Source organism: Sinocyclocheilus anshuiensis, unplaced genomic scaffold (assembly GCF_001515605.1).
Source record: "Sinocyclocheilus anshuiensis isolate Anshui unplaced genomic scaffold, SAMN03320099.WGS_v1.1 scaffold11, whole genome shotgun sequence".
Taxonomy (NCBI): domain Eukaryota; kingdom Metazoa; phylum Chordata; class Actinopteri; order Cypriniformes; family Cyprinidae; genus Sinocyclocheilus; species Sinocyclocheilus anshuiensis.
The window spans coordinates 54,780-65,565 of record NW_015551076.1 but is presented as its reverse complement, the minus strand read 5'-3'; the positions used below and the strand labels follow the sequence as shown (position 1 = coordinate 65,565).

General features: G+C 37.8%; 1 protein-coding gene across 1 annotated transcript in view; it reads left to right on the top strand.

Moving 5' to 3' along the window:
* LOC107662411 (uncharacterized) overlaps positions 1-8,178 on the top strand; it is a 10,779-nt gene extending 2,601 nt beyond the window's left edge. The window contains exons 2-4 of the mRNA XM_016452432.1: positions 7,205-7,379; positions 7,506-7,712; positions 8,066-8,178. Coding sequence (XP_016307918.1) covers positions 7,205-7,379; positions 7,506-7,712; positions 8,066-8,178 — 495 coding nt within the window. The remainder of the gene's footprint in view (positions 1-7,204; positions 7,380-7,505; positions 7,713-8,065) is intronic.
* The last annotated feature ends 2,608 nt before the right edge of the window (positions 8,179-10,786 follow it).

Sequence of the window (10,786 nt, the reverse complement as noted above, 5' to 3'; positions counted from 1 at the left end):
GGATTTGGCAACACTGGTCCGCAAACTACGTTTCATATAACTCCTCCCCGAACTTCCCGCTGCCCTGTATCTTGATCTCTCATTGGCTGTAGGTCACCACCGATGTGTTTTTCAGTCAGAAATCATTTCACACAGCAGTGATTGTGAATGCCAAATATTTCACGGGCGTCTGCGACGCATCGGCGATTTCCTCAGATCGCGTCTTTGATAATTCACACTGCGTGATTGTCACTCGCGTGAACGAGCACCGATTTGCCTCCGATGTCGGGCATTTGTCGGCGATTACACAAAACCTGTCGGCGTGTGAAAAATCGGGCTAAAATCGTGCAGTGTGAACTCGGCATTATTTAACACACCTGGTTCAGTTCATCAGCTTGTTAGAAGAGAGCTCCATGAACTGAACTGTGTAAGATAAGGGAGACATCAAAAATGTGCAGAGCCGGTGTCCTGATATTTTATCCTACCTGTCAGATTGTCCTACCAGGGTTTACTGCGCATGCGCACATCAATATTGTGTCCTTTTTCTCATGCTGAACAACAATATTTAATGTATCTGCATTACTGTAAGGGTAGGTGTAGACTTCAATAAAACACAATCTAATAGGTAGAACAAATTATTTATTGGTTTCTTGTAACTGTATCCCTTCTAGCTACAACCGTGAATATAACACATAATTACTGTATTTGCATTACTGTTAGGGTAGGTTTAGGGTTGTGGTAGGTGTAGAAGTTAATAAACCATAATTTTACAGGTAGTATTTTTCGTTGTCGAATTGTACTACCCACTGTTTTAATGGGAGGTCTGACAGAACACCAGGCTTCTTGTATTCATTAAATGGAGCATCTCTTGTCACTTTTTCAGCAACAGTCTGCAAGCACAATTTCAAGAAGCTTCCTTATGATTACATCAATGACTTCTAGGAATAAAACTCAATTCATATCATGTATGACAATACCAGCATCATTCTTTGGTTAGCCTAAAAAGGAAGTACTGTCCAAACCCAGTCATAAATTTATTCATAGACCCAGTCAAAAATGTAGTTTAGCCATTTTAGCCAATATTCCCATGGTTTCACAGACAAGGCTTAAGCCTAGTCCCAGACTAAAATGTAAGTCTGAGCTGTTTCAACTGAAAGAATCTTGCTCTGACTGATCTTAAGATATATTAGTGTATTTGAATTGTCTCAAGATGCACACCAGTAATGTTTTTTTTCGAAGGCACATTTATAAAAATTACTTAAATGTCCTAATTGAACTGTGGTCTAATCCGGTTTAGTCTAACCCAGGGGTGCCCAAACTTGGTCCTGGAGGGCCTGTGTCCTGCAGAGTTTAGCTACAACCCCAATTAGACACACCTGAACCAGCTAATCAAGCTCTTACTAGGCATGCTAAAAACTTCCCGGCAGGTGTATTGAGACAAGTTGGAGCTAAACTCTGCAGAACACACCGGACCTCTCCAGGACCAAGTTTGGGCACCCCTGGTCTAACCAGGCCTTAGAGTCCTTCCTTCTAATACGCACTTATCATCTGCTATTCACAAGTAAAGGGTTGTGTATACTGAACCAATACAATATTTTGAAAACTAGAGCTAATCAACATTTTTAATCTTTTTTGTTCTCAGTGATCAAGAATTTAATAAAGTTTGACAGCATTTCAGAAGCTTTTTAGCTTTGTACAAGTGTAATTTGAAACTGTCCATATATCTTGATAAATTTCATCCAACCTTAAGTGCTATCACCGGAGATGATCTTAATGCTCCACAGCATAATTGTTGTGCTTGTAATTAAATCACCACAATCTTTTGAAGCCACTTTTAGATGATGAATTACATACTATATCCAGCAACTATTTTGATCAAACACGGCGCAGACGTCATGTAGCTTCTCACGTATCTTCTCAGGCAGCTTCTCACGCGAGAAGGGGGGCGACGAAAGTGTAGCGCTTCTTATCACACGTCATTGGTCATGGCTTCTGCTCACGGCAAGGTACGCGACGATCGACACGACTGATTGCTTAGTTAGCAACGTAAGTGCTTAAATCACACCCCATATCCGAATGCCATAGAGACCAAGCAGCAATCTCCCACTCTCTCTCGTGAAGCCAACAAGGAAGTGCGCCTCTTTGCCCATTTTCGATTATCCGGGAGTGACGCGCGGTGACGCGCTGCCAAGATGGCGACGGCCGGCTCCGCCCACTTTTGAGCTTCAAAAACGGTCTTCGGAAATCTACAGGTGACGTCACGGACACACGTCCATGCTTTTATACAGTCTATGGGAGAGGCACGTTTTAAGTGCGCGCACTCTCTCTGGGTGAGAGTATTGTATATCTGAGAGTCCGCAAGCCCAAAGGTTCAGAATTACGCTATAAATTAATCGCGTTTACAGCCAAACGCAGTCAAATACGGCGTTTTAAACAGTATTTGTGCCGCAAAATACGCCGTTGTGGTTACGCCGTGATTATTGCCATATGACGGCGTAAAAAACACAATTTTGGTTGCACAGAGCACGGGTCGTTTACAGTGTTTTCCTTGAAGTATAATAAGCCACGCCCACTGATTTCCACAGCCAGTAAGTTTGAATTGCTCTCACCCAATCAGTGATGAACAAAACCAGACCAGACTAATTCACCACGATCGTTTTAGCAGAAGAAGTGCATGTGAAATGATAGGAAATATTTATGTACAAAGTAACTTTTTGTATATTTTCATCTCTAGTAACATTGAACATAGGCCGATTCCACGTCTTTATCATATACTTTAATGTAATTTTTAATATTGCATAGACAGCATTTTATACCAACCCCATTGTACATATAGTCTATCATTTATTACACAAATAGCTTTTACGTACATAAATAACAGGACATTATATTAGCTTTGAGTAATTTAATTTCCAAAAAAAGAAATTTTTCATAGCAAAGGCTAACGGAAGTCAGAGAATGTGTAAAAGCTGTGCAGCTACAGAAGTTGGAGGCAATGGTTCTTACTTACTTCCGTTAGCCCCGTCCACACGGAGACGTGTTTAGCTGTATATAGCCGTATAGGCCAGGGATCCTCAAATCTGGCCCGCGAGATCCAATTTCCTGCAGAGTTTAGCTCTAACTCTAATCAAACACACCTGAGCATGCTAATCAGTGTCTTCAGGATCATAAGAAAGTCACAGGAAGGTGAGTTTAATCAGGGTTGGAGCTAAACTCTGCAGCGCATTGGCCCTCCAGAGAAAGATTTGAGGAACCCTGGTATAGGCGTTTCGTCCACACGGATCCGGCGTTTTGGGAGAGTGAGACACCGCCACGTCACGTAACAGCAACAAAACAGGAACAAACACTGAACGATTGTCTTTTTATTAAGTAACATTAACACCAATTAATAAATGTATTGTTCCATGTTCGTTTGTATACCACGCGCAAGGTTTATGCGCATAGTCCAAGGCTGTGTCCGAAATCGCCCCCTATACCCTCATTCACTATTCCCTATATTAGGTCACTAATTCAGTTCACTAGAAGGAGTGAATGAAAACGAGTAGTGAATTCGGACACTGAGTGCACCGGAAGGAATGCCGCTTTTGCATAGTTTGTGCTTGCTGTTTATTAATCATTTGAAACTAGCAAACTAGCAGCTCCAGTAGTAAGATTAAAGGATTTATCTTGAACTCTGTCACGGAAATTATGTATAAACCCTAATCAAACAATTTAATAATCAATTTACAATGAATTTATACCCGTGTTGTACATTATGCTGTATGCCATGGATGAGCGCTTTGTAAAAATGAACGGATTAATTATTCAGCTGCGGGCGCCATCTTCTGGCGAGATGCGGGAATTCATTCGGCGCGTGACTCTCACGGTGAACTCGAGAACGTCCACTATGGTTTCGGACACCACTAAAAATGGCTGTTCCCTCAAATAGTGCCCTATTTAAGGGTATAGGGGGCGATTTCGGACACAGCCCAAGTCTGCTTTTTAGTGTATCTCTGTGGCAGAATTACAGCGCCATATACTGGTCTGGCATGTATACTATATCGTTTTGTGTCGATTTTGTGGTTTCGTGTGGACCCAGATATTTCTTGAGACGAGGAGAAAAAAAAGATTGGATAGGGAAAGCTCTGGCTTCGTGTGGACGTAGCCTTAGCCTTTTTGTTAGTGTTTGACCCACCACGACCACTGGTTCTTCGATCATCTTAAACGAGTCATATCCTCTGGGTCTGAGTGCAATTATTATTCTATAATTATTATAGAGATTAATCCTGATAAACATGCCGCTACAATAAAAACCATTACATTCAAATACATTTAAAACAGCGTATTTCTATTATCCCTCCTGCAGATCCTCGTCAGGAATGTGGCGACAGCAGCGCGGACAATCACTTACCTCACTCACATAATGTAACCATATTCTATAAAGGGAAAAACATATTGTTTTAATGACGTAACTTCTCGTTATCACGATAAAATATGTCGTTTTAACGACATAACATCTCATTATTACGACATAATTGAGCGGAAAAAAATAATATGCCTGTGGCAGCAATGTGTCACCGCAGGACTTGAATCAGTCAAACACTAACAAAAAGGCTAAGGACCATTGCCTCCAACTTCTGTAGCTGCACAGCTTTTACACATTCTCTGACTTCCGTTAGCCTATACTATGAACAATTTCTTGTTTTGGAAATTAAAATACTCAAAGCTAATATAATGTCCTGTTATTTATGTAAGTAAAAGCTATTTGTGTAATAAATGATAGTCTATATATATATATATATATATATATATATATATAATGGGGTTGGTATGCTAAAATGCTGTCCATGTAATATTAATAATTACATTAAAGTATGAAAAAGATGTGGAAGCGGCCTATGTTCAATGTTAGTAGAGATGAAAATATACAAAAAGTTACTTTGTACATAAATATTTCCTATCAGTTCACAAGCACTTCTTCCGCTAAATGATCGTGGTGAATTAGTCTATAAACACTAAAACGCCGTTAAATAAGGCGTTTTTTACCGTTTACGCGCGTTTTTTTTTACGGCGTCTGCTATCAGGACGGTGTACTTGACGGCGCTAAAGCTGTTTTAAACAACGTATTATGTAAACGCGATTTATCTATAGAGTAATTCTGACTCTTTTGGCTTGCCATACGAGAGCAAAGAAAATCCGGGTGCGAAGGAAGAGATTCGTGCTCGCGCATTATATTAATGTGCTTTCACGCTACAATAATGCGCTCTTGACATTTGTCATTAAAATAACGCCATCGTCTCCCTGCTACATTAATAGTAGTAACTGAAGGTTTCCTCTGTTTACACATCATTACAAGTACAAGTTTAGCTGTATTGTTTGTGTCCCCTTCAAAAACTGCTTTTGAGAAATTGTATGTTTAGTCACCTGCCACTGTTCGACAAAATGTACGCCTCTGGCCTGATGTTAAAGGCACTATATGTAATTTTCACCGCTAGAGGGCGCGTATTCAAAATAAACACGACACAATGACACTATGGACACGCTCCGTAGTTAAAATTGCTTATTTCTCTGTTTTTAAACATTCTTCGAAACATTTGGGATAATGTAAGTACACAAGTCAGCAAAATATATATCACTGTTCTAGTGGTTTTTGGATATTTTAATAAAAAAATCTTACATATTGTGCCTTTAAGTTCAAACTCCATCTGCTGCTTTTTGAGGTTTTGAGGGACAATGATAGATTTTTTTCATAGGTTTTTTAAGTGAAGTACGTTTTATTTTAATTGTACTTAAAATTGAATTTATTAAGATAGGATTTTACTCTATTTGCTTAATATTGTTCTGTATATTGTTTGATGAGAAAGCTGAGGTTTTTTGTAGTTGTTGTTGTTGGTGGTGGTGTACCATCATCAGTCTTCTAAAATATACATGGACTATTCTAAACTGACGGTGACAGACAGTGATCATCTCATTCTTTTGCCTCTATAAAGATTTGCACAGATGGACAAACATAATCACCTGATTACATTGCATTAACAGATCTTCTCATCCGCTTTAATACCAGTTATGGCATAAACATGAATAAACATTCGAAGGTATGTTACGAGAAAGAGTACAACTTACAAAAAATCCGTATCCTGTCTCATACAATCGCTCAATCAGCATTTTAACCGCGGAAAGACTTCAGTATAACAGCTTGTAAACAATGCATAACGTCGCATTTACCTCAGAAAAAAACATATTAGGTGACCAAAAACTGATTAGTCTGATTTATAGAGCATTTTGCTAAATAAATGCACCATTTAACATATTCATTATAATTTTTACTGTTCTTCGATGTTTAATTTATGCTTGAATAAATCCGTCACGGCCACCATTTAAACGTTTATATTTCAAGAAACAAATTGGAGTAGAAACATAATTATGTAATTGTAACTTAATTATTATAAAAAATTTAATTGAGTGTAATTTAAGCGTTTTTATACAAATCAGTTTTAACCTTCAATATTATAGTAATGTAGTACCAACTGACTCTCATGTATATTTTACAGCATTATTTGAGAGATTTCTTTTCCTTGAGAAAATTTGCCATATACTGTACCTGATATATATAAAAAATAATTGATATTGAATCAAATCAAGTTAGAAATCGAATTGAATCAAATCGCAAGCTTGTGAATCAGAATCGTTAAACTTGTGTCAAAACCCAGCCCTAGTCTTCAGTGTTCTACAGTCAGTGTTCTACAGTCATTCTAATATGCTGATTTGCTTCCCAATAAACAGTTCTTTTTATTATCAGTGTTTAAAACAGTTGTGCTGCTTAATATTTTTGTGGAAACTGTGATACCATTTTTTCAGGGTTTTGGATGAATAGAAAGTATAAAAAATGAATGAATGAATAAGGCATTTATATAATGCTTTCATTGTGTGCGCTTTCAAAGCGCTTTACAATCATGAGGGATCTCTCCTCAACCACCACCAGTGTGCAGCATCCACTTGGAGACAGCATCTATTTGATACAGATTTTTGTGTAACTATAAATTTCAGTATTAATTTCTTTAAAAAAATCTTACTGGTCTTACTATCATGGTATTACCATCAGATAACCATCACTTTACCATGGTACCTCCACTATACTTACTAACTAAAAATTATAATGTGTCAGTTCATTGTTTTGCATATTTAGGCGTCTGATCATACATACCTCCATCTTCCTTTATCTCCTTCTCTCTGTTTTTGTCTGTAGAATGTGAAAAACACGCGTACTCGTAAGCAGAAGGAGAAGGGCTTCTATGAGGTTCTGGACTGGGTGGAGAAAAATAGACCTCAGGACATACAGCAGTTCTGGTGCTGTGTGTTTGAAGATCATATCCTGCAGCAGTACCCAAAGCTACGCAAGCTCAGAAGCAGTCTGCTTGATGGTCAGTATTTTTGATTATTATCAGCTTTATGTTTTGTTATCTGGAGGCTCACACTGCATTACTATGCTATGATAAAGCAAGAACGGGTTCATATATATGTACAGTATCTTTTTTTCTTTGTCCCAGGCACTGAGAAACTCTATGAGAAACCTCCGGATGTTGAGATACAGACAGAGGAGGAGAAGAGTAAAGGAAAGGCAGAGAAAGGGAAGGAGAAGAGCTACAAAAGAAAGGGAAGTAAAGATGACAAAAGTAGTGAGGATAGTGATGATCCTGGTCCTTCCTCTACTTCCACACCCAAGCGGAGGAAACCAGCCAAAAAACCCTCATCCTGTGAGTCCCTGAACTACAGCAGGTCTAATTTCTTATCAGGGTTTATAGTTAACACTAAAACTAAAATGATAAAAAACATTTTTGTTACTTGCAATAAAGTAAATCTTAACTAAAAAGGTGATGCCCCATTTATCATCACCTTTGTCCAAAATCCTCACCCTCAGGCAATCCAAGATGAAACTGGCAAAACACAAAATTACTAAAATGTGACCTAAAATTAATTCAAAATAATAATAAAAACTATAATAGAATCTCAGTGATACTAAAATAACACTCTGTTTCCTGGTGCCTGATGTCCTATTCCTGTATTTTCACTCTCTCCTGATCTGTGTCGTCTTCTCTCTCTTTCTCAGCATCTCCTGTGAAGAAAGGTGACAAGCAGGAGATTTGGAAGTGGCCTATTTATAAAATTCAGCTGCCTGTAAGCTGTGGGGATAAAGAAGGAACTCTCTATCGGGAAAACTGACCGAAGGTTCACCATCATTGAGTTTTTGCTATAATTTCTCTTAATTTTATTACAGTTTGTGTTTAATATACTTTCTATGGGTGGAAAGATCAGTCTGAATGCATCTCGTCCTTGTCTCCTGTAGGGAAGAAGTGTATTTTGTTCCAGGGACGCTGGTTCACCCCAAATGCTTTTGAGAAGTTTGCGAGGAAGGAAAAGTGCAAAAGCTGGAAAACCAGCATCCGCTGCAGAAACACACCGCTTAAGAAACTCATAGACGTAAATAATGCAAGCACTTACAGATTGTTGGGATTGTTGGGATCTTTGTTAAAAACAAGGATTTGGAAATTGTCCTTGGTTTTGCTGTAAACTTACGGTACACTGCATGCACAAGTTAACTTTTTAGTGGCATTTTTAATTGATTTCTTAATCGGTACACCCACCACTGTTTGAAAGAAAACTGCACCTTTTTTTCTATTTGAAAAAAATATTTGATTGTACAACTCTAGGAACTTATCCACCTTTTTCTTCAATGCGGAAGTAAGCCTATGGGCGAGACTTCCAGTTCATTAGCCACTATAGGGAAATAACGAGAAGAATAACAACGTGCAGTAAACAGTAAAACTGTTTGCACTACAAACCAGTGTGTTCATAATTAAGATTAAAATAATATGGTAAGACACACCAGTTTTCAATATCAAGCAGCAAATGAACTGTTTTGTACAGCTAAAAATAGCTAGACGCAGATGAGACCGGAAACTAGACCCATAGAGTTTACAAATGGGCGCGCCCATTTTTACGTCAAGAAAAAGGTGGAGAGCCTATAGCAGGAACGTGCTTCTAATAGAAAGCAACAGAAGGACAGCACATATTTTTGTATCGACTAGGGCTGGGTAAAAAAATAACGGGCAATTATAGGCCTACTTTGTTTGAATAAATCCATCAAGTTTGTATGACAGCCACCATTTAAATGTTTATATTTAAAAAAAAATGTATTGGAGTAGAAACAGAATTATGTAATTGTAACTTTATTATTATAAAAACTTAACTGAGTGTAATTAAGCGTTTGTATACAAATCAGTTCATTTTAACACACAATATTAAAATGTAGTACCAACTGACTCTCTTGTATATTTTACAGCATTAGTTGAGAGTTTTTTTTTCCTTGAGAAAATGTTCCATGTAATATACCTAATATATATCCAAAATAATCGAAATTGGAAGCAAATCAAATTGTAAGCTTGTGAATAGAAATTGAATCACATTGTGAAATTTGTGTCAATACCCAGCCCTAGTATCGAGCCTTTAAATTTATAACATGTGAGGTAAATATGTAGTTACATTAAATACAGCAGACCCCTGATATACATGTGTGATCAGTACCTTTCTCATTTTTTTTTTCAGGAGGAGCATCTTCTGTGTCCACAAAGAAAGAGAACACATGTCCAAAAAGTACTTTGTCACTCTATGTGCAATGTCAGGTTTTACTTTTCCTGTTTTTCATTTGACATTCATTAAGTTACTTTGTTGCTTCCTGCAGAACACGAATAAGCTGTTTACTGTCATCTTAAACAAAAGGTTCAGTGAAGGTGAGTAACGATCTTCCACGCTCATTCACACTCTCTCTGCTGTCTGTCTGAATGCAGTAATGTGTTTTATTCCTCAAAACTCAGAAACAAGCTTCGGTTTCATGGAGGAAAGCCATGCTGAAGATTTCCAGGAGCAGGGAGGGAGAGGAGGAGGAACAGAGTTTAGAGGGAGAGCTGAGGAAGAGGAGGAGGAAGAAGATGACATGGCAGATCTGTCTGTTTTCCAGGCTTCCTCTTTACCAGTCACCTGTTTCACTTACTGGGACTCTGTACAAATGCAGGTTTGCGTCAGGTACGTTATTGCACAGATTTGTGTGCAGAACTCAGTTTGTTTTGTCTGTGTCAAAGGTTTGAGTGGGAAGTGTTTATGTTTATTGTTGTGTTGCAGGGAGTCGTGGGAAGTGTATGCGTACTGAGGAAAGATGGTTCACTCCGGAGGAATTTGTAAAGCAGGAACCGATTCTCACTGATGGACACTGGAAGAAAGATATACTGTGCCATGGAAAAATGCTCAACTTTTTACTCAAGGTAACAAATGGGAGAGATAGCATATAAAAGTATGATTATGTAATTTATGTATTTGTTTGCTTGTTTGTTTGTAATTTCTAGAAAGAAATCCTGCACATCCATTCCCTTCAGTGTGAATGTGAAAAATGCAGTACTAAAGAGCAAGACGTGGTGAGAAACATCTCTACCTGAAATATTTTATCATAAGCAGTCATCATAAAAATAATTTAGGATATTAACTTAAATTCTTAAGTCTATTAAATGTGTACAGTTAAGATCAAAAGTTTACATCCCCCTTTCAGAATCTACAAAATGTTAATTATTTTACCAAAATAAGAGGGATCATACAAAATGCATGTTATTGTTCATTTAGTACTGACCTGAATAAGATATTTCACATAAAAGATGTTTACATATAGTCCACAAGAGAAAATAATAGTTGAATTTATAAAAATGAAAGGTTCATTTTTTCTTAATACTGTGTTGTTACGGTTGTTACCTGAATGATCCCCCCCCCCCCCACATCTCCTTGT